At 41.6% G+C, this 25,299-nt stretch overlaps 1 protein-coding gene and 2 pseudogenes across 1 annotated transcript; 1 reads left to right on the forward strand and 2 right to left on the reverse strand.

The window, feature by feature from the left end:
- Positions 1–437: 437 nt before the first annotated feature.
- Positions 438–8,784, reverse strand: LOC139782171 (uncharacterized; annotated as a pseudogene).
- Positions 2,903–3,800, forward strand: LOC139782175 (uncharacterized; annotated as a pseudogene).
- A 14,869-nt stretch (positions 8,785–23,653) lies between the features above and the next one.
- On the reverse strand, positions 23,654–25,263 carry LOC139782172 (matrix metalloproteinase-27-like). Its single transcript, XM_071721143.1, has 2 exons — positions 24,465–25,263; positions 23,654–24,189 (listed from the first exon to the last, which is right to left on the reverse strand). Exons 1-2 carry the CDS (start codon positions 25,261–25,263, stop codon positions 23,654–23,656), a joined length of 1,335 nt encoding a protein of 444 aa, XP_071577244.1.
- Positions 25,264–25,299: the final 36 nt, after the last annotated feature.

Below are 25,299 nucleotides of genomic sequence, written 5' to 3' on the forward strand. Positions count from 1 at the left end.
TTGCGTTGGAAAAATTGTTATATTTGGCAAAAATAATAGGTGGGGGTGGGGTTAAATTAAAAAATGTGACAAATTTGAAAAATCTGATTACGCCATTGTAAAGAGCACAAAAAGCCATAAACCTTTTGTACCAAACTTTTTTTCATACGCCTTATATTTTCGAAGATATTCGCTAAAAACTATAAAATCCGTTATTTTCGAGGGGTTGTTTCAACCCCTAAACGTCGAGATAAGCCGCAAAAAAAAAATACGAGTCTAATATTTTTTGATGCTCAACAACATATCCAAAGCGCATCCAAATCGGTCTCGGAAACCCCCGACCGTTCCCTTGTAAGTACTGCAATATTTTTTTTTTTATAGAATAGTCTAAAATGATATTATTTTAAGAGATTGCAGGCTGTGCATAGAGTAATATGTTAGCATTGATACATTTATTTTAATAAATATATTTGGAGATTATATGTTTAATACTCGTTTTATTTTTGTAACATTTCCCATTGCCAGGGTACAGCTCCTTCGGTCATATAATACTTTGTAAATCTGTCTCGGATCTCAGCTGCTTGTCTCAAACACTTGTTTGAACCGGCATCTCGATAATTTTGAATTGCACCTATTACTAGTATATTCTCTCGCCACGCACCGTTCGCCACGATATTATTATGATTCACACGATCAGCAAAGCTGTCGTCACAATAATGATCTCTCGTCATCATAAAATTGTGAAGGCAAATGGTAGCTTGCACAATTCCTTCGGTAGCCAGCGATGTGTTCATGGGCTTCTGGTAGATTCTCCATCGTGCTACCATGATACCAAAAGCATTCTCAACAACTCTTCGTGCTCTGGACAATCTATAGTTGAATATTCGTCTTTCTGCAGTTATATTTCGCCCTGGGTAAGGTCTCATAGTAAATGAGTTTAATTGAAAAGTTTCGTCTGCTACTATTACGAATGGAAGTGATTGAGTGTGTGCTCAATAATAGATAGAGGAGGTAAATTCATTAGCCCTTCATTGAATCGATGGCCAATCTCAGAGTTTTTAAAAATACCACCGTCACTATGGCGACCTTGAGCTCCTATATCTACCATTAAAAACTTATAATCTGCCGATACCAAGGCCATTAGCACAAGACTGTGTTGTCCTTTGTAGTTGTAAAATGATGATCCAGAATGCGCTGGAGCCTTCAAAAAAATAAAAATACGAAGCATTTTTTGAAAAATGTCCGTAAACACTAAAGGCCATTGCACGTAACAAAATTTTAGTTGTAATTGTAAGACCATAAGAAGATAGACCAATCACACTCGATTATTCTTCGAGCGCGAGGAGAATAATCGACTGTGATTGGTTTATTTTCTTACGGCCTTACGATTATGGCTAAATCTTTGTTACGTGCAATGGCCTTAAGCATCGTCTACAATGACCGTAGCAGTAAGGTTGTAAGGCTGTAATATTTAGTCGTAGGTCACAAAGATTTTAGTCTTGAAACCATACTGTCTACAATGGCAGTAAGACATAAACCATAAGATGGACCAATGGAGAAAGAGAATATGGAGTCTGCCACAAAAGTGTGCTTACAGGATCTGTTTCATGTTTCTGCCAGAAGCAGCAAGTTTTGTGTTATCTTTATTTTTTGATGCATTCTATACACACAGAAGCAATATGTAACAAGAATAGAGACTTTTTAATTATTATCACAAATAATTGTCATTGGTAAATACGGCTGCACGTGTCACAGGTGTAGTTGGTAGGGCAGAAACTTTGTCCTCCTTATTTTACCTGACAGCTTTAATCACATGTACTAAATGTTGCAAAAGCAAAAGATCTACAGGGTGTATGAAAATTTTATTGTACAGAAGGTAAAACTCATTCGATGTACTACATTCATTCTGTGGAACGTGTTCTATATGATAAGATTATGCTAATGGTTGCAATTTTATTCAGGTTAGGGCGTGGGATATTTTCTTAGCACTAAAGTCAGTTTTTGGTGGCAATAAAATTTAACCTGCATGGTCAGGCGAGTGTACAAAAGGTTTGACTGCTCTTACACTTGTTACAGTTAGCCTGCTTATCCTACGATTACTTATAATGGGCTCAAAGTTACCTATATTTATCAGGTATGATTGTATATGTTAGATTTATATGTAATTTTAATCCACGTATAGTATATAACTATAATGATGATGCGTATACTTTCTAGATTCGACAATCCTGCATTGATTGCAACAACACCAACAAGACAGTGTACATAATCGTTCAAATATGCCTGCGTGCGTGTCAAAAATGGATTTACAGAAATTAAACCTTATAATACATTTTATGTTATATTGGCATCAAAGCATTGTACTTCAAATATTAACGTATCGGATACAAAAAGTCAAAAGCAGACGTTGGTGGGTGAGACCAATCAATAGAAGGAAACGTCAAGGTTTTGTGTCTAACCTATTTCGCGAAATAAAATTAACTGATCACGAAGAATTTTTTATGTACACGCGACTTTGCCCAGAACAGTATAAAATTTTACTGGAGTTAACAACTCCATATCTTACTAAGTACAGCAATCGAAAACCTTTGTCACCTGAAATAAAACTGGTCATAACTTTAACGTAAGTAGTTAAATTAAATCAATGATAGTACTACTCTTGTTTTAATTCACTCTTGATAGTTTTTTTTTCTTTTGCAGATATCTTGCTCAAGGGGATAGCGTTGTAACTAAACATCTAGAATATTGTGTGGGAAGATCAACAGTACACAAAATTTTACCAGAAGTGTGCCATGCTATATGGCTAGCTCTTCAACCTATTGTTTTGCCTATTTTGAATTCTGAGGAATGGAAGAAGAAAAGTGAGGAGTTCTTACTTAAGTGGCAATTTCCAAATTGCATAGGAGCGCTTGACGGTCGTCATATGGAAATACAAGCACCGCCATGCTCAGGATCGGAATTCTATAACTATAAAAAATATTTTAGCATAGTTCTTATGGCTTTGTGTGATGCCAATTACAAATTCACTTGGGTTGACATTGGTCAATTTGGTAAATATATCTTTTATTTATATATACATACACAGCTTATATATATGTGTGTATATTTATATTTATATATATATTTATATCTAAAAATTATGTGTATGATGTCCTGCTTAACAAAAAATATAATTCCTTTTAGGATCCATAAGTGATGGTGGTGTATGGAGCAAGACAAACTTTGCTGCTGATTTAGAAAACAATGCAGCAGACTTACCAGAACCTACACCTTTACCAGGAAGAGATATTCCATTTCCTTATATTATAGTTGCTGACGAAGCATTTCCTTTGAAACCATACCTAATGCGTCCTTAGCCAAAAAAGGTAAACAGGTTAACGAATGAAGAGCGAATATTTAATTACCGATTAAGTCGAGCACGATTGTGTATAGAGAACGCTTTTGGTATTCTTACTTCTCGTTGGAGGATTCTACATAGAAGAATTAGTTGCTCAGTACAAAATGCAGAAAAGATTTGTAAAGCACTTGTATGCTTGCACAATTTTGCCATGAGTGGTAATAACAGTGACCAATATTCTTGGTGTGAATGGCTTCATTCAGAGGATCATGAGGAAGGACGTCTTGAAGATCGATGGCATAATATAGGGGCTGAACAATATTTCAAACAGTTATCAAGAGTAGGACCTAACAGAGCTGGATCTTATTCTTTGGGCTTACGTAATTATTTAAAAGAGTACTTTATATCACGTACTGGCCATACTCAAGCACCACGGCAATTTCAAAGAGCATTTAGAGGTCTAAATATCAACCCACCTGTTTAACGTACTATTGTGGTATACTTACTATTTTTCATTTACTGACATACGATATTATAATAAACGCTATTAAAACGATATTATAATAACACTGGTGTACGTAGTGTTTATGTAACCTCTTATGTCAGTATATAGTTAAAACTATGAATGTTATACAAAATAATCAGTTAAAAATTAATAATTTTACACAGTCGTATTATTACTTAATAATGTTCTTATTTCTAAAAGTATTAAAAGTTACACTTGCAAATATAATTTTCTATGTATAAGATAGAACAAAGTTTTTTGTTAAAACTTATTAAGAATATGTTTTTTATATGTTATTGGATAGGTTACAAAAACTTATTTAAAACGGCAAAATAAGGTTATTTTATTTTGATAAAAATAATTTATAATTATAAAGTACAAAGACTTAAAAGAACATTGTATATATAATGTTACCCATAATTTATAGCAATTATTACGAGATACATTTAAAAAAGCTGTAATTTTTTGTAGCTTTAAAAATAAAATGAATACTTATGTATATTATAATGTCTTTGAATAATAAAATAATATCTTTAAAAATAATGCGCAACAAAAATTACTGATTTTGTTTCTTTCCTTTAGTTTTAAATATTTAGCATAAAATAAAAGTTTTTATTTGAACAGTTAATAATTATTATAGTTAATACAAGTAATTTAAATCCTTATAATGTAAGTTAAACACAATTGTGTATAGTTGTGAAAATTGATAAGGTTTTCTTCTCGTTAAAGGATTTTACATAAAAAAGTGACTAAAGAATTGCCAAAAATAGGACCTAATAAAGCTAGATCTTTTTCTTTAGACTTACGGAATGATTTGAAAGAGTATATTCTTGTATCATCTACTGGCCATGCTCAAGCAGCAATTCCAAAAAGCCTTCAGAGATTTTAATATCAACATTTTGTTGTATATTATTTAGAAAAAAAGAGCAACACAATGGCTTTGTTATAAAAAGCATTTTTGTTAATAAAAAATATTTTGCATTAAATAAAAATCTTTAGACATTTAATAATTATTGTAGTTTATAAAAGTAACTTGAATATTTATATGTTAACTTTGAAAATAATGTGCAACAAAAATAAATGACTGTTAATAATTTTCTTTCAATGTAATTTTTTTTAAAAGTAATGTGCAACAAAAATTAATGATTTTGTTGTAAATAAATTATTTTAAATAAAGAAATATTTTACGTAAAATAAAAGTTTTTGAGAATTTTTTATCCATCTTGCGTTGTTGCATCACCATCAGTATGTTGTTTTAATAATTGTATGATGGTAATTAGAAAATCCAATTGTTTTGACTCAGAAAGTTTTTGCAAAGAAAATGCTATGACACTCAACATAGCTCTTATATCAGGTCGAAGTGAATTTAAAGAGTCTGTAACTTGAGGTTCAGATGGTGTAGTATGAACTGAAATTGCACTCTCCACTTTTTGTGCCAAAGCAGTTAAAGATTGTGATTGTTTACTTATTGATTGATTGAATTTATCCATATCCTGCTTTTTTCGTTTGGCAAAGGAATCTAACTCTGGAACACGCTTTTCACGAGTAATAGCTATTTTTTTTAAGGAAGCTATTCTACTACTATCAGAGACTGCAAACGAAGAACGTCCAACAGATTGCGATGAGCCTTGAGGTGTTTGCAAAGCTGATAAAGACTCATTGTCAGACATATTTGAAGAGACTGCAAACGAAGAACGTCCAACAGATTGCGATGAGCTTTGAGGTGTTTGCAAAGCTGATAAAGACGACTCATTGTCAGACATATTTGAACATTCGAGAACATCATCTGAAATATTAAATAAGACTTGTGTAAAGAACAAAAAAATGCCAAAGTCCTTAATTAGATTTTTTTTTCAAAATTAAAAATTACAAAATTTTGAAAACATTTACCAGGTGAATTAATACTCAATTCTTCATTCCACAAGCTTGATGAAGAATTTGATTTAGAAGCTAAATTTAGAGATGCAGGCAAGTTCACCTGTTGTATTGCTTGAGACTTTGGCACTTGTTGTATTGTTTGAGACTTTGGATGTTTCTTTTTATAATTAGTAGTAGTTCTAAATATAAAAAAAGTTACAAAAGATTAGTGTATTTTTATAAAATCTAGAGTAATACGAAAAGAAAGAAATTATAAGGATTTAATTCTGATAAAATAAATCGTAAGTATCGTAATAAGGCATATTTACTTTCGATGTTTTATCACATCTGCCAGAAACATCAAGTCATTGTAAAGAATCCATTTAGATGAATATGTTGGCTGGCTAGTTCCAGCACCTGATCGAGGCTGAGATTGAACAACTTTTTTTCTTTCTCTTCCGAACCGTTGTCGCAATTGAAAAAATCTATGCTCAGCCTCAGGACCTATTTACATACATAACCTCATTTAACATTTAACATTAATAATTTATTAAGTCATTGATTAATTATTTTGCAAGTAGTTTATTTTAATACCTGTTTTTTTGTTCGTCAAGTTATTACCAATAGCATCCCAAGCTGAGTTCTTCACTTCATTATTACTATAAAGTTTTTCCGATTTATTATACAAAAAAGAATTGACTTTAACCCATGTAATGAGTTCTCTATCATCCTGTTCATCTTCATATTGTTCAGAATCTTCAAATTGTTCGTCTTCTGACATCGCTAATAGATAGAAAACCTTCTTCTCTAGCACTAGTAGCACCCAAAAATAAGTACATACAATGTGATTCGAATAGAACCGCCAGTACTTAATAAATTTTATTTATTGGGTGTACAAAATCGTAGTATAGGCGAATGAGACGCTTCTAATTTTATATAATTCACTCTGATTGGTTCAACGTAGGATGTAGAACGCAAGAAATGAAAATTTTTCATTTCACTATCCTAACCTTATTACGATACTTACAACCTACTTTATTAAAAACAAATTCTTATAATTGCGTCTTAAGTCTTACAAATCTACTGTTACGTCTGTATAAAATAAATCCTCTTACTTACAACCTTGTTTACAACCCACTTTCATGGAAATATAACCTAATGATTACGTCTTACAACCTGTTACAACCTTTACGCCTTACTGTTACGGCCATTGTAGACGAGGCTTTAACGCGTGTAAATTTTAAGTTTTGGAGCTGAAAATTTGTGCACACATAGCGTAGGAAATTAGGACGTTTGACATTACTTGTGTATTTGTTATTACTGCGATTTAGTTGTCAAATTAGTACTAAATTTTTAGAATTTAGTACTAATTTTAGTTTAAACTGTCGTGCATTAACTGACAGTAATTAAAGATAAATAGTACTTTAATGTTTAGCAACATAAAGACATTTGCACAACTACGTGTAAGAACTGTATAAGCCGCAATATTGCACGATTTTTTTTTACTAAAAAATGTATGTAAAGTTAAGAGATCTATTTTTTGCATTTAAAGACAATTTAATTTACAAGTCACCGGGGGATCGTGTTAATTTCACCTAATTAAACTCAGGATTTACACAAATGTTTTTACTCCTAAAGAAATAGATTTAAGGGATAGGGTAAAAATAGAATTTAAATAAATAACACGTATTTATTCAAACAGTAATTACTTTAAATGTTTACGTATTTGTTCAAACAGAAATTACTAAACCTTAATATCAAATAGTAGTCATATTGTCTATGATAAAATTTTAACTTACTGTGATGACAACATGCTTCCCGTCCAATGCGCCAATACAGTGTGGAAAGTTCCAACGTAGTGCAAATTCGTTATGAACGTGTAACCAATTTTCTTGAGAGGGCGTGAAGAATTCTTGCTGCATGCTATCCCATATCGTTCTGCACGTCTCTCGAATTATTTTAGATGCAGTAGCTGCCCCAATTCTGAAGGCCAAAGCTATTGATTTCAGGGAATCTCCAGTAGCCAAGTATCTAAAAGATTCCCAGGGAATTTATTTAAATATATTTTATTAACTTGAAAACCTTTTTACAAAATTTTCGGTAATATCGATAAGGTTAGTATATGCCATAATTTGTTCACGTAATTTTATTATATAAAAAATCTGAATTAATTTCTAATAAAATGAACAAAACATCAATTTTATTGATTTAAAGAATGAGGTTAAAGCTAGCAACTTAAGGTAATTACCTGGGAGCTTTATATTTAAAAAGGAATTGTATCTAAAACGCTAATCTAAAATCGAAGAATATATCAGAGTATAAAACGTTTTTGCATAAGTGGAATTACTTTTTATTTGGAATGGATCTTAACCAAGTTGATATGAATTTTAACAAGTTCTCTTTAAAATTATATGAAGATGATGCATATAAAATATCTGACTATATCCACCATCATAAGGTAGTTATAATAGTACTGTATTATTATCTGTGCCACTCAATTCTAAACTGCAGTGCTTATCCTTGAATTTTGAGAGAATGCTGCTGCAAAGTGATTGGACTTAATATCGCTTTGCAGGATGGCCTTCAAGAAGAATTTGGTGCCCTTGAGAGGGCCATCCACTAATTTATATAAATATGTAATAATAATAATTAAAAATAATAATTGGAAATACGATATTACTTTGCTGGATGGCCTTTGAGGTGATGTCGAAACCCTTGAAGGCCATCCAGCAACATATTTTAATGATTAAAAAAAATATTAATAAAAGAATCCAGGAAATCGTAACCAAAAAGTTAAGTATTTCATAACTTACCGAATTGTTAACGATAATCGAGCTTCTGCACATATTGGCTCTCGAAAATTTGTAGTTTGTCGTATAAGTTGTGATCCAACCAAAGAAAGAATCTCCTCAAAAGTTTGTGGTGTCATTCTCATAAAATTGAAGTAGGTTTCATGATCATATAAGCGAAGCTCCTGTATCAAATGTTCCCAGTTTCCATGAGTTCGTTTAGTTTGAAGTATGAGACGTTCCCAGAATCGGTGAATCCTTCGATGGGCTTCATCACGGGCTTCATCGACAAGTTTGATTCGTCTATGTAGTAGCATCATGGCAATAATTTTCATTCGCCAACGCTGTCGGTAGGCCTCCATAATTCCACAAACAATTGTTCTTATTTATACTGAACGCGTCGCGCCAAATAACGCAACGCATGAACAGGCACAATGTAACCTAATATCAATAACCCTCTCAGAAGTCTATCAAGCTTTGCACTGCTCTATTCGGCTCGACGAAGCGTACGGAGACGACACATTACATTGACGAGAACACTTTGGCTCAATAATTCGACTATTCCGGCTTGCGAGCTGGCGAATTCAACAAGCCTGATCCACTCTGGTCGAATCAGTAATTCGATTCTCCTCGATACAGCTACAGCCGGTATCTCTTTGACTTGACTCAACTTTCAGCAGTTCGAGCACTTGGGGCGTCAACGACAAATATTAGGTTATGTTGGGGCTGCTCATGCGTCGCGTTGATTTGTCGCGACGCGTTCAGTGTGAATTAAGAACGACGCTGCTTCAAACTTTCGTCGCGTCGCATCGTGACGCGACGGACGACGCGACGCGTGACGCGCTCAGTGGAAACTCAGCCTTATACTTAACAACCGGGAACTCCCGCGTACTATCGCGTAAAATAACTCGTTTAACAATAGCGAGGGGCACCGAGTTGCCAAATGCAATCGAGTGTTAGCCGAAAACGTCGAGTTGAAATTCGGATACATTGTTAACAATCGGAAGTGCATATCAAGTATATGACAACCGCGAACATTGGGTTACGCGGATACGGAATATTGTACGGACAGCGTTATTCTTTGTATAAAACAACCGGATACTCCCGCGTTAATTGTGCGCACGAACATTGGAGGATAGAGTGATAATCACGCATGTATCGCGTGATCTTGGAGTGAGAGTCACGAGGCATCGAGCACTCTGACGAAATTAATTATCTTGAAGAAAAGCATTGTATCGACAAAGCTAATAAGCCGAGACACGCAAATTAACTGATTGTGCAACTTTTACCGAAAAAGCGCGATCCACACCGAGGCGCAATACCATCATTGTGAAGCACCTTTATGATAATTGTGAAACGGCCTGTAGCGTTAAAATGATGATCTGCAATTAAAAAGTGATTAATTCTGAAACAAAGTCTCAATATTAATTATAAAATTAATTATACTTACCTTCTACTTACCTTGTCCTTTGGCGATGATCCCGCGTTGTCCAGCGGCGATCCGGTATGCGATATGAAGCGAGGATCCGGAGACGTTTAGCAGCAGCGACGATCCATCCTGGGCGGGAACCTGAAACAGAAGAAGAGTATTAGTACATAATTAAAATAAATTATCGAGACTTACCTTCATCCGGTATGCGATAGTGCGAGGATCCGGAGACGGGTAGCAGCAACGGTGATCCATCCTGGAGGCCAATCTGAAACAGAGAAAAGGAGTTAGTGGCTAAGTTATTAGCGATACTTACCATTATCCAGTATGCGAATAGGCGAGGATCTGGAGACGGGCAGCAGCAACGGTGATCCATCGAGGACATCGATCTGAAAGAAAGAAAAAATATTAGCGTCTTGTTAAGAATCGGGGCGTTGAAGCGAACTTACCTTCTCGGTAGTCGAAGGTCAAACCGAGTGGCAACCGTTCGATAGGAACATTATCCGCTGGAATCGGGCTCAACCCGTACCGTCCGGTTACAACCTAACTTAACCTTTATAGCGGAAAGCTGTAAGAAACGATAGGAACGATTACGGCAATATTATTCCAAAGAACGACAAAAACAGGATTTTGAGACTAGAAGCGGAAGCCAAAAAGTACAAAGAAAAAAATGAAAATTATATGACTCAATGACTTTTTTGAGCGAACATATGCGTAGAAGAAAGTAAGCAAAGTTAAAATTTTTAATTATTATTGTTAGATTACTTTAAATTATATTAGAACATTTTTACAAAATAGCGTTTTTAAGTTGTATGTATGTGTTTGATTACAATTACTTATCGCAATTAAATTAAATTTGTGTTTTATGTAATATTTCAGCACATTTTCGAACTTTTCTCTGAATAATATCATCAATTTAGAAGAATCAACCACAGATGAACAGAAAAAAGATGAAGAAAGCATGGTTTTCGATTTTAATGAATATGTAAGTATTGATAACTTGATTGATAATTTATAAGTATAAGTTTTATTATTTTTATTGGAGTACAAATACATTTGTTATAATTTATGCAGACTGAAGCAGAAAAAACATCAGAATGGGATACAAATAAGACTACATTTGGAGACAAAACTAATGTAATATATGTATTAAAATATTAATGTAATATATAGTATTTATTTTAATATTATTTTTTTATATAAGAAAAAATTCTTTGCAGGATTCATCATTATTAGAAGCAAATACATTCTCAAACACCTCAGAACAATCATTATGCAGTTCGACGATACAAGATGTTTCACGATCAAAAAATTTGATTCAACCTTCTCCATCGCCCTTCACTAAAGTTGATACGACCTTCTCCATCGCCTTCTCCAAACTTAATACGACCTTCTCCATCGCCTTCACCAAAGTTGATACAACCTTCTCCATCGCTATCACCTTCATCAAAATCAACTTGGTTGCATAAACCTAATACACAAAAAGATGATAAATTGGTGCAAGTTTTTCATACAGCATCTTCTTCTCTTGTAACGATGCGCCCTTTAATAAGGCATCGTTCCCGGCCACCACCCGCCGGATGCCGTCCGACCGTCCTCCGTCGGGCGAGGACAGGGCGCGGTGCGCCCAATTTTTTAAATCTTTCAAAACGCACCGTGTGCGCGGGAAACCCGCCGCACCGGTGCCTTCCCGCACGGCGCCGACGAGCGCCGGCGGGGGCCGAAGACAAACGCGCGGGATCGCGCCGCTCCCACCACCACGCGGCGCGCCTGACGATCGGCCTCCCTCCTGCCGGACTCGCCGCGCCGAGCGGTATATAAGCCGGCACGCGCGGCGAGACGGCACTTCGTCTATACCACGGCAATCCGCCTGTTCCTGACGAAGCCTACCCACCATATCCTAGGGCGACGCGCTAAACGAGGTCCAGAGTGTGGGCCTCGAGTGAGTGTTCTCAAGCGTCCCCGAGCTCCAGCCCACTTGCCCCCGACGGCCACGGCCCAACGAGGTCGAGCGTGCTCGGCCTCGTCGCGAGGGTTCTCACCGCCGTGACCCCGGGACTCCGCACTCCTGCGTCATCGCGCTCCGTACTCCGGCACCGCACCGAGGGCATATGCACGCCCGCCCGCGGTAACCTACCGCGCTCCGCACTTATATACCGCGTTTCCTACCGACCCTTGTCGTGTACCGCGTCCCGCGCTTATATGTAATATACCGCGTTCCGCCACTCATGTAACATACCGCGTTTCCTACCGACCGTTGTCTTGTACCGCGTCCCGCGATTATATGTAATATACCGCGTTCCGTCACTTATGTAATTGTAAGCCGCGTCCCGCCGAAATCCGCCGTGCGATATACCGCGTTTCCTACCGACCGTTGTCGGGTATCGCGTCCCGCGATTATATGTAATATACCGCGTTCCGCCACTCATGTAATCTCTGGAATAAATCTTCCGTGTAAACTACCACTTGCTTATTGTCTCTGGGCCTGTCATCGAACTCCCGATCCAACGCACCAGTCCGCGTTCGATTAAAGTCAGGCCGTTACACTCTTACAAAACTAACAGATAAATATATAGGCAAAGAAGGTGAAACGAGAGATCACGCAATGGCTAATATGGTATTAACAGAATTACAAGCTGCCAAAGAACCAAAGAAATCACAATTACGCACGAAACTTATGTCTGTTGTAATAGAACACATGACTTCTAATGATTAAAAATAAAGATAAGACTGTAACGATGCACCCCGAAAACTGCATCGTTCCGGCATAATATCCCGCCGAGACCGCCCGGCCGACCACCCGCAGGGCGAAGACCGGGCACGTTGTGCCCACATCATTTTTAACGCTTAGCATGTAATGTTAGGAAATCCGCGAACGGACTTACCGCGGCAACCGGCGCAAGGCACCGAGCGGTGCCGACGGCGACCGAAGACCGCCGAACGCAATCGCGGCGTCGGGACGCCGTAACTACCGACCATCCCGCCGCACCGTCCCGACGCTCGCGATTGCCGCCGCTACCCCCGCCACTGCGTAACGCCGCCGCGACGTGTATATGTCGCAGGCTTTTTGCGAAATCAGCCAGTTTGCAAAAAGGCTAGCCTGTTTGCAAAAAGCCGCCTTTTTGCGAAAGCATTCATTAGTTCTCAATAAGACTGACACACTTTAGACTTTTTGCAAAAAGCCTAACTAGCACCAGCCTCATTGGTTAATGATGCACGTTCTGCAATGTGGCTAACAAGACGTCTAGCCTTTTTGCATACAGCCTAAAATCCCTAGTCTGATTGACGAAGGCGCTGCTACGTTTGCTATACTAGTTTGACAAAGCCCTCCCGCTCACGTGCGCTCACGCATGTAAGCCCCCCTGCACCCCTCCATGCATGTGCTTTATAATTTTGCTTTACAATTTAGCATGTACTTTAAGTTATAAAGCGAGTTCCACGCTGCCTACCGGCTGAGGTGGGTGCGGGAGGGGAGGCCGAAGGCCCCCCCTTGCACCCCCCCCCCCGCGCGTGTGTGTGTGTGTGTGTGTGTGTGTGTGTGTGTGTGTGAGTGAGAGTGACGCGCTTTAAAAGTATTTAGTATGTGTGCCCTGCTTTAACGGAAATCACAACTTCTATAAAGCAGGGCATACACACGTGTGTGTGTGCCCTGCTTTAACGAAAATCACAACTTCTATAAAGCAGGGCATACACACGTGTGTATGTGCCCTGCTTTAACGAAAATCACAACTTCTATAAAGCAGGGCATACACACGTGTGTGTATGTGTGTGCCCAGTACATGCGTGGGCGGGGAAATTTTGCTCCCCTGCACCCCCCTCCCCATGCATGTACTTTATAATTTCGCTTTACAACTTAGCATGTACTTTAAGTTGTAAAGCGAGTTCCACGCTTTCAACCACGGGGGGGGGCGGGGGGGGCCGAAGGCCCCCCCTCGCACCGCCTCGTCTCTGTGTGTGTGTGTGTCCACGCGAAACGAGGTGCCACATGGGTTCATGACGCGCTTTACAACTTAGCATGTACTTTAAGTTGTAAAGCGCGTCATGAACCCATGTGGCACCTCGTTTCGCGTGGACACACACACACACACAGAGACGAGGCGGTGCAAGGGGGGGCCTTCGGCCCCCCCCGCACCCCCCCGTGGTTGAAAGCGTGGAACTCGCTTTACAACTTAAAGTACATGCTAAGTTGTAAAGCGAAATTATAAAGTACATGCATGGGGAGGGGGGTGCAGGGGAGCAAAATTTCCCCGCCCACGCATGTACTGGGCACACACATACACACACGTGTGTATGCCCTGCTTTATAGAAGTTGTGATTTTAAACACTTAAATACTTTTAAAGCGCGTCACTACCCACCTCCGCCGGTAGGCAGCGTGGACCTCGCTTTATAACTTAAAGTACATGCAAGTTATGCAGAACGCGTCGTGTACGTTTCTGAAATGCACACATCGCGTTGTGAATAATAAAAACGTCCACACACCGAAAAAATATCTCATTTCGGTATTTGGATGATCAGCACCGTCCACAACGCGTTGTGGATGTTTTTTTCGCTCACTGAGCGATTTCGGTGTTTGGGCGTAACACACACACACACACACACACACACACACACACACACACACACACACACAACCTGATTCCTGTCAACTTTAATGTTTAATATCTCGCGTCGCGGGGCAGAGCGACACTTTTTTCTGCCAGATTCTTTCGTTTCGTGCAAAAACGCGTCGATTGAGCATAATTTCATCGATATTTGAGGTGAGGCCCCTAAACTGTATAATTACCAAAACAATATTTCGTCAATCGGACGAGATTTTAGGCTGTATGCAAAAAGGCTAGACGTCTTGTTAGCCACATTGCAGAACGTGCATCATTAACCAATGAGGCTGGTGCTAGTTAGGCTTTTTGCAAAAAGTCTAAAGTGTGTCAGTCTTATTGAGAACTAATGAATGCTTTCGCAAAAAGGCGGCTTTTTGCAAACAGGCAAGCCTTTTTGCAAAAAGGCTGATTTCGCAAAAGGGCTGCGACATATATAAGGCGAGCATTTGCTAGGCGATGTGCGATTTCCTGATCAACGTTCCGACCGACCGCACCGATCCTGAATTCCCGCATCTCTCTAGCAAGTCAGAACGAGGGTAAAGCGCCTCCGGCACACTCTGTCTTCGCCGAGCGATTCTCGATAAACGACCAGCTTCCACTCAAGGCTATCCGAACGGGGGTACAGCGCTTCTCTGCCTCCGCCGAGCGCTTCTCGCCGGATACCGCTCCGTCTCTAGACGCTTGTAGCCTTCCGTCAGGGGTAGAGACCCCGCACTCTGCCTCCACCGAGCGCTTCTCGGTGGTTGGACTCGCGCCTTTCCCCTCGATCTCACCGCTTGTAGCCTGCCTCGGGGGTAGAGCCTCCGTACTCTGCCTGCACCGAGCGCTTCTCGGTGGCCGGACTCGCGCCAGATCTATCCTGCCGCCTAACGCCGAATTACCGCGATCTCGCCGCCGTATCCGCGCCCCGTGCGCACCGCGCTTTACTTCGCGCCGCCCGCGGCACACCGATCGTTGTATCTCGCGCATCTCGAACCATTGTAAATATCGCGAGCATTTGTTATCGAACCCATATCAATCCGTTGTAAATACCGTGAATATTTGTTTTCGAATAAAACCGTGTTATTTTGTTACACCTGGGAATACGCTTCATTTTGCCAACCTCGCCCCGCGTCTGTTCCTCCGCGCCTCCTTCGAACCCAGCCCAGCCGCGAGCTAGATCCGCGCTTCGAAGACAGGTTGTTTTAAGACTTATAACATAAATAAAACTTACATTTTACTTTTGCAAGTAGTATGAGGATATTATTCGTGAATTCCATGTAGTCCTCTAAAGATATATTCAAGCTGCCATGATACTTGTCCTTCATTCATCATCCAAGTACTTATGTTGTTACGTTGGTTGTATGCTTCAGCAGTAGATCTATGATAATGTGTTGCTAATGGTCTCAATCCACTTTCAATATTCTGACATTGATGTACTTCAAAAACTTCATTATTTTCTGCATCAATAAATTGTCTGCGTAAATATTGTCCTCCATTTCTTTCCTCATTTTTTTCCTTTACCATTATAAAATTATGAAGAGCTACACATGCTGCAATTATTTTGTCAACGTTATTAAGATTCTTATTTATTCCTTTTTTAAATATTCGCCAGCGCGAAACTAAAATGCCGAAAGCATTTTCTATTACTCGTCTAGCTCGCGATAATCTATAATTAAATATTCTTTGTTGAACTGTAAGATTTTTGCCAGGATAAGGTCTCATCATACGACAAGATATTTTAAATGCTTCATCTCCTACGAAAAAATAATGACTTTTTATGTTTGATTTAGGAAAGCAAACTTTATCTTTAGGTAAACTTAATGCTTCTTTCTCTATTGCTTGTCCAAAAGATGATCTTGAGAAGATTCCCCCATCACTCTCGCTTCCATATGCGCCAATGTCAACTAATGTGAATTTATATTCATGATCACAGGCTGCCATTAAAACTGTACTAAAAGTTTTTTTATAGTTAAAACACATGGAACCACTGTTTGGCGGAGCCTGTATTTGAACATGTTTGCCGTCAACGGCTCCCACGCAGTTAGGCATATTCCAATCTTCATAGAAGCCTTTACTTATTTCTTTCCATTGTGCTTCATTTGGTGGCTTTACATATTCAGGTATTAATATGTGTGCTATTACAGTTGTAGTTTCGTGAATTATGTTATGAACGGTTGATTTACCTACACGAAACTGTAAAGCAATCGATGAAATCTCATCTCCTGTACTCAGATATCTAAAGAAGAAATATATTATTATTTTAACATATTAATAGAATAAATTTTTAATAAATTCTTCATTTTTACCTTAATGTTATGATTAAACGATGTTCAGGCGAAATTGTTTCTCGTTTGCTAGTTTTTTCTAAAAGTGACGTTACTTTATTTAATAATTTATTAAATACTACCAATGACATTCTTGTATAGTTAAAGAACTTATCAGGATGATTTTTTAATTCTTGAACCAAAGTACAGTAATAACCTAACGTATTACGACGAGCATTAATCGGATGCACCCACCATCGTCGATTTGCCCATTTCTTATGATATATTTTTCTTTTCTTCCTAATTATTAGTATTAATGCTAATAGCATAACATGCACATTTATAGCAATTAACGGAATTAATTGATTATCGAGTTGATTATCCATTTTATAACCTCTTATTTTTTATAAGAAACGCACATCTCGTAAACTCGTAACAACACTCTTATATCTTATTCTTATATCTTATTCTCTATTGTGAATTGTCTTATAGCTAATTTGTAATATTTTATTCTTAATTCCTTATGTTTAATTCCTTGTTCCTTATTCCTTTATCCTATTCCTTATTCCTCTCATTGTGACTGAGCCTTAAATAAACTCAATGAAAAATTTACCAATCACTGGATTGGACATAGGGGTCGTATAGTGTGGCCAGCTTGTTTGCCAGACTTGACACCACTGAATTTCTTTTTATGGTGAACCCTAAAGGACATGGTCTACAAAGAAGAATCAACTACACTTCAAGACATGCAACAACGGATTATTACAGCCTGTGCATCAATAACTCCCGACGTTATTAAAAGAAAGAGCAAGCCAATCAGTGATCGAAAGAATCCAGTGTTGCATGTATAATGATGGCCATCACTTCATCACTTCAAACATCTTCTTTAAACGTAAATTGCATTCAATACAAAAATGTATTTTTTAATCGTTTTTTCTTTACTTTATCTTGTTCAATGATCTTGTGTCATGAGTTCTGAACTTGTTTTCAGCTCCTCTATCATATTATGGAAAAAAATGTACCAAATCAATTTAAAATAATAAAGATGACCTTGATATCTCCGAAGTGTCTCCATCTGGACAAAAATTATTGTCGCTATAGATATCCCCCTTCGTACTGTACAATTTTAGTTACACTAATTTTTCTCTGGGCCTTATAGATTAGAATATATTTAAGGTCGTAATAGTTATTGCCTCACCCTGTATACTACTGATATAAGAGTAAAGTATCAGTTAAAATAGAGATAGCGAATTGGTTTTAGTCTTAAAATGTTCCTCAATTTATGTGCTCCCGAAATATGCATAATGAGATTTCCGTGTTTATCCCCTTCGGCCGACCCAAACGTGAACACCCTGTACGTACAAGAGTAAAGTACCAGTTAAAATAGAGATAGCAAATTGGTTTTAGTCTTAAAATGTTCCTCAATTTATGTGCTCCCAAAATATGCACAATGAGATTTCCGTGTTTATCCCCTTCGGCCGACCCAAACGTAAACACCCCATACGTACAAGAATAAAGTACCAGTTAAAATACAGATAGCAAATTGGTTTTAGTCTTAAAATGTTCCTCAATTTATGTGCTCCCAAAATATGCACAATGAGATTTCCGTGTTTATCCCCTTTGGCCGACCCAAACGTGAACACCCTGTACGTACAAGAGTAAAGTACCAGTTAAAATAGAGATAGCAAATTGGTTTTAGTCTTAAAATGTTCCTCAATTTATGTGCTCCCAAAATATGCACAATGAGATTTCCGTGTTTATCCCCTTCGGCCGACCCAAACGTACAAGAATAAAGTACTAGTTAAAATACAGATAGCAAATTGGTTTTAGTCTTAAAATGTTCCTTAATTTATGTGCTCCCAAAATATGCACAATGAGATTTTCATGTTTATCCCTTTTGGCCGACCCAAACGTGAACACCCCGTACATACAAGAGTAAAGTACCAGTTAAAATAGAGATAGCGAATTGGTTTTAGTCTTAAAATGTTCCTTAATTTATGTGCTTCCAAAATATGCACAATGAGATTTTCATGTTTATCCCCTTCGGCCTATCTGCTTTGTTATAGTGTTTTGAATCTTCACGAGATGTACAACTTTTATCTCAAGGTTATTTCTATTTGTTTTAGATTGCCTTTTTATTTTTTACAGAGGTAAGTCTCTCTCTCTCTCTCTCTCTCTCTCTCTCTCTCTCTCTCTCTCTCTCTCTCTCTCTTTTTCTCTCATTTTCGTGTGGCACAGTTCAGCGCCAACTTCCTTCGCGGTCACATTGACCTAGTCAGACTGCAATTCAATACAAACTCCTATCACATTATCTCCGTGTCTGAGACGGCTTAATGCTGACATCTCTGATGACCTAGTGGCGTTGGATGGATACTTTTTGGTTCGTCATGATCGTGAGGGTAGGAGAGGTGGAGGAGTTGCCTGCTATGTTTACAACACACTTAAAGCCAAGGTTATTGCCGTTTCTGCAGGAGTGAAAAATGCTCCTGAGTACCTTATTATTGACACTCGCTTGCCTAATGACGAGGCTGTATTGTTTGCGTCGGTCTATAGAAGACCAAAGGGTCTTCTCTTACATGATTTTGAAGAGGCTCTTACGGGAGTTTTGCACTTATACAAGAATGTTATCATTGGCGGTGATTTAAATTGTAACCTTCTTTCGACTAATTATGAAGCAAGCTACCTCCGTGAACTAATGTCAAGCATGTCAATGAGTATTGTGCGCTCGGGTGCTACACACCATACGGCTACTTCCGACTCGTGGCTTGACGTCCTGGCGGTGGATGACAGCGATAAGGTCCAGGCTTTTGTCAAATCTGAATGCCCATTTATAGCCGGACATGACCTTATTGAATTGTCGCTCTCATTGAGGACGGGCATGGATTTTGAGCGTACCGTCTCAAGGCGAAGCTATAGGGGTATCGATGGAGATGAGTTTCGAGACTGTCTGCGGTCGATCGAGGGTGGTTCTGCGTTCCAGATGCGCATTCGGGCCATTGCAGAGGGTGACCGGACTAGTTCTGGTGTTGATGATCTCTGTGCGGTGTTGTCGGAGACCTTGCTTGAAGCACTGGATGTACACGCTCCGATACGAGAATTTGTGATCAGGAAGCCCCCTGTGTGGTGGCTCACCGAGGATCTCGTGACCCGGCTCCGTGAACGAAACCGATTGTATAAGCGTGCGAGGTGTTCTAATAGTTTGCTAGGCTATGCCACCTATAGACTTTTTCGAAATCAGCTCAATGCGGATATTAAGCGTGCGAAAAGTGAGTTTGTGACCGAACTTGTGGTCTAATATTATTAAATCTTACTTTGAGATGAAATAACGGTCGCCACTACGTTTGACGCTAGAACGTAGAACGTATCTGAGCCAACGATATTATCGAAAGCTGCTTATCTTCCTTCCTTCCCGTCTGTCACCAAGATGTGAAATGTCCGCTGCTCAGCTTCGTGCGACGTATTATGACAATGTCCTCGGCCAAGGTCAAGCACTATTACTCGGTTCGCGAACGATTTCGTCAAGGATTAGGATGAGGAATATTTAAATAAATGTTTCGTATTCCGTTTTGAATTAACAAAAACAAGAATGTATATTTGCACTTAGCACACGAATACAATTATTATGTAAGGACGATCGAATTACAAACTGGTCACGGGCGTTACCCGGGTACAATCTCGAACTACATTTGTCGTTAATATCGTGTTATATTACCCGTAAAACGAACGTTTCGTCAAGACTTTATAAAAGTAATCGCGTTTCACGATACTAGTCTTTCCAATTATAGGGGAGACCGGGGCTAGACCGCTAACGGGGTAAATCCGCCAAATCAAATATCTCGGAACCTGTATATTGTGCGAACTCGCTATCAACATTGTAAACGCTGCTTATGGTACCCATGTGACCAACGGAGTTTCGGCAGGTTACCTGCCGTGTTATGATTTTTACGAGGGCAAACGTGTTTTCGGAAGGTGAAAGTGAAATTTTCTGCGCGTAGAAATATTGTAATATCTGCAATAATATTTGCTCTCCAAATCTCGAGGTACGTGATTATAAAGAGTAATGCATGCTGAACACGAATCCAGTGTAGTTTTTTCATTATCGTTAATGTCTAATATTTCGTGGGCGATCAAACCTGAAACTTATGTTTGGGGCTTATCCGCTAGTAAGCACCCGGAGCTGGTCCGCTAGTCTCGTCACTGTGGCGCGCCGGGCGCACGACTTCAGCTCACTGCGATTTCAGGTTAGGTTTCCCTCGAGCGTGATTCTGTCTTCCCTTGCACGTGCGTCAGTTTGTGTAGGAGGGAAATGGTACGCACGTATCGTTGCAAAACGGGTGTTTTGGCCGACCGAAAAGATGGCGGACCGTTGTTTTCGAGATCGCTCGCGCTCACGGCACGTCGGCGAGGTACGGCGAGACACGGCACGGCTCTGAGATCCCGCGATTTCCGCGCGAGAGTTGACATGCCGCGCGCGCGGTAGATCGTCATTGTTGGTCGTTGTGTCAGTGACAGTCGCGCGTGCGACCGCATCGTCCAGCGTTCGCCGCATCGTCTCGGCGTCATTGTCGCCGCCGTTGTAGTGGTGGTGGTGTCGGTGGTGGTCATCGTCATCGTCGTCGTCGTCGTCGTGGTGGTGGTGGTCGTGGTCGTCGTCGTCGTGGTGGTAGTGGCCGTCGTCGTCGTCGTCGTCGGCGCGTCGAGGAATCGGCGCGAGGACGCCGTCGAGTCGGTAAAATGGTCGCGCTCCACCGCGAGCTTTTCTAACCCCCCTGTCGCTATTTATCGCTCATTCGCGAGAAACGCGGCTTGGTTAGGTTGCTCGAGGGTCCTATGGCACCGGAACGCCGTCACGCGTGTTCTCCGTGGTTGTCCGCGTTGACAATGTGACGTGCCGTTGGGGAGTTTACGATTTGGTTAACAGTAGACCAATAACAGTACCCTCGGCTGCTGCCGGGTGCAACCGAGGGGAAGCGGGGGGGGACGCGCGCACGCGGGGGAAACGCCATAAGAGATGGGCGAGGGGGACGAGGGGGGGCATAAGGTGGGGATGGGCGAGGGGGGGTGAAGGGCGGACAGGTGCAAGGGGAAACAGGGGGGGTGAGGTGGACAGGTGTGAGGGGAAATTTCCCCTGTAACCGGACAAACATTCCCCTGTAACTGGACAAAGGTGTATCGCTGTCCAATCAGATCGCGGTACGAAGACTCGAGGCTGTCCAATCAGATGCGAGTATTTTGTGGGAACACCTGTCCCTAGGTGGGTGATAGGGAAGTTCGCACCGCAGTGTTGCCACCTTGCGGTAACCTGAAGACGTAAATTCCCTAGGCGGGTGATGGGGAATTTCGCGCCGCAGGGGTGCCACGGGGGGTGGGGGGGATCGTCGTTCCCGGGCGCTCCGAGAGGGCGCTCGGATCGGCGTTATCGACCGCGTTATCGGCCGCGAGCGGAAATCCGCCCCGATTCGCGCGTCATCGCGAATAATTTTTTTTTCATCGCGCGCGTTCGAACGCGTCCAAACTCGTTCCAACTTGTTCAAGGTCGCTCTTCTCGACGTCCCCGCGCGGTGGGATTGGTGAGCGCGCGAAAACACGTTCGAACGTGTTCAAGGCCGTTCTTTTTCGCGGGTCCCGATAACCGTTCTGCGTTCTTGTTCGTCTCGGTGCGAAAGTTGTTTCGATCCTTCCCTACGCATCGTAGATGACGCAATCGCGACGATCGTGGAGTAAGCGGAGTCGGGGGACTTAGGGAGCGCGGGATCGTATCGAGATAGGTACGGAAAAGAAAGAGAGAGAACACATATATGAGATATCCGCGTACGAGCGGTAGTTTTTTATTTTGAAAAATAAAATATGTACTTACATACGTTGATACTCGTTTACATTGTTTCTGTGTGTATAAATATATATATATATAAATTTGTAAACGTGTGTCGTGACGTTTAGGATTTGAAACAAAGCGCGGTAATCTCACAGTCGACGATCTTGTTAGGATCGAAAAACTCGCTTTTCAGTATCGCAGTCTTGGCCGAAGTTCCCGTCTTAATCGCGTTGGCGGCTATCTCCTGATAGCGCGAATACTTCGCGTCGACTTCCTCGGTGACCGCGCTCAGTGCCGAGACGATGCGATCGACGCAAAATTGTAAATCGTACAGCGAGAGCAGGGTGGCGAGCGACATTGCCAGACGAGCCGCGTTGGGTAGTTCCATACGCAAGATCGACAGGTTGTTGATCAATCCGAATCGCAGCGTCAGGTCTCCGATCGATATCGGCGAGGAGGGGCGGGTTCCATCGACGAGGTTGGATCGCAGACACGCCAATATGTCGTGTTTGCGCTCGAGTAGTCCTTTCCACATATCGAGCGTCAGAGAGATCTCCTTGCCTTGCTTATCTCCCAGGGCGATATCCACGTACGAAGGTGCGGGTATACCGTACCACGGTGACTTAACCGTGACACCGATGGCTAAGTATTTGTAGCCAGTCGTCGTCAGCGGATAACGGGTCGCCAGGATGCGCACCGCAGGCGCGACGACGGGGTGGCGAACGTCGTTGGGGGGGGGGGGTGAGAGCTGGAACGCGACTCCCGATGATGATGATGCTGATGATGATCATCCGTCGATTCGATCCTTCGTCTTTTGCCGTTGTCGTTCACCTCCGAATCCGTCTCGCGAGGGGAAAGATCCCTCAGCGCGGGTCGATCGGCCAACGTCGAGAACATTTCGCACGCGCGTTGCAGTATCGTTCGTTTCTGATTTCTGTTTCGACGCGTCGTATTCAGCTGACGATGCGATACTGATGCTTTGGCGGGAACACATCGGTATAAGTAGAAAAGTTCTCACTTATATCGCGCGATGTGCGGTGTGGTGTGGGGATTTGCGCAGTCCTCTACTTCCTTCGGCGGATACGGCGATCGTAAAGCTAAACGCCGCCGCCGCCGTCGTCGTCGTCGTCCGAATCGCTCGCCGGTGACGTTAAATCGCCGACGCGTACGATTCGATCAAGAAGATCGCGCAACTGCTGCAACAGTTCGGTCTTAGGGCAGACGATATTCAGCATCCGTAGATCGAATTTACCGGCGGCCGTGACGGTTTTCGTAAATTCGTTGAATCTGTAGAACTGCGTCCGAGTGGTGAAGTACAGATTGCCGTCGACGTATCGGAAGATCGACGTCACGCCGGTCGGTATTCCGGGAAACGTCGCCTCGAGAGGCGTACGTCTGACGACTTTCTTCGTACATTCGTCTATCTCGCCCACCGAGTTACCGTTGTACATGACGAAGGAACGGCCTCTATGGGTGTTTACCGCTCCGTTGAGTTTCGCATCTGCGGGAAATCCGAGTTCTCGCAAGGTCTTCGGCCAATTTGGCCTCAGAAAAAATTCCGGATATTGAACCATGTATACCAAATTATCTACGAACACCATGAGATCACCGGACGGAGATTGATAGGCAGCAGCTATGCGCGTGTAATTGTCGTGAAGAAAGCTCATGTGATTCGACAGGGCTAACGGTCCATTGTACGTCCTACCGTCCAGATCGATCGACCAAACGTAACGCCCGTACGAGATGTACATTCGATTTTCCAAAATCAATATCGCGTTTACGCGACCAAGGGCGCACACGTCCGGCGATGGTTGCGGCGGCCGTGACCGCGGTGGCGGTGGTGGCGGCGGCGGCGGCGGCGGCGGCGGCGGCGTCTGTGAGGGCGCGTTCGTCCGTTTTTCACCGTACAAACGTTGAATGTCGAGAATGTCGAATCTGTCGCGAGCCTAACCGGATACTGCTTGTCGGGCGAGTACGCGAACATCACCGAGGTCTTGCGCTCATTGTGCGGCAATCCGAGAGAGTGACCGATCTCGTGCGTCAGCGTGAAATGCAGGGAAAACGTATTCGGGGGATTGTTACCGACGTGAATATGCCACGGCTCGTCACCGTCGACGTGCACCTCGGAGACGAATCCCGCTTCGTTCGTCGGGAGATACGCGTGGGCCAGCACGTTACCGGGACCGTTGAATTTGGCCGAGCAATTTGGGCCGTTTACGTTGATATTTGTGTTACCGTGACGTCGGGTTCGCCAAGATATTATAATGTCAGGATTCGTTTCGGAGCGTTTGAACGTCAACGCCGAATGTTGCGACCACAGGTCGAACGCGGCCCGCGCGGTATTCAGCTCCTCTTTGGCGGCTACGTAAAAATCCCACGTCAGGTGAGTCCTCGGCCATTTCGATAGACTCGCCGCCGTTCCGTGCTTCAGGATATCCTGAAAACCACATCGCGGTTTACGCATAAATTGCAGCGTTTCGTCGTCGAGCGTTCCATCGCCGGGCAGACCGTAGTATCGTTGAAATTCCTCGATGGCGTTACGAAGAACGTCGTTTCGTCTCTGAGCCGGAAACGCGTCCACATCTTCGGTCAGATATCCGTATTTCCGCAGGTAATCGATCGTATGTGCGTAATTCTCATCCGTGGGATTGACGCACCTCGCGGCGATAAAACACGCGGTTAACGCGATTACGCGCGAGAGCCACATCGTCGAGGGCGAGAGAGAGCGAGAGAAACGGCGGAA

This window comes from Temnothorax nylanderi, unplaced genomic scaffold, assembly GCF_030848795.1.
Source record: "Temnothorax nylanderi isolate EJ_2023f unplaced genomic scaffold, tnyl_v1.0 TNYL_tig0393_pilon, whole genome shotgun sequence".
Lineage (NCBI taxonomy): Eukaryota > Metazoa > Arthropoda > Insecta > Hymenoptera > Formicidae > Temnothorax > Temnothorax nylanderi.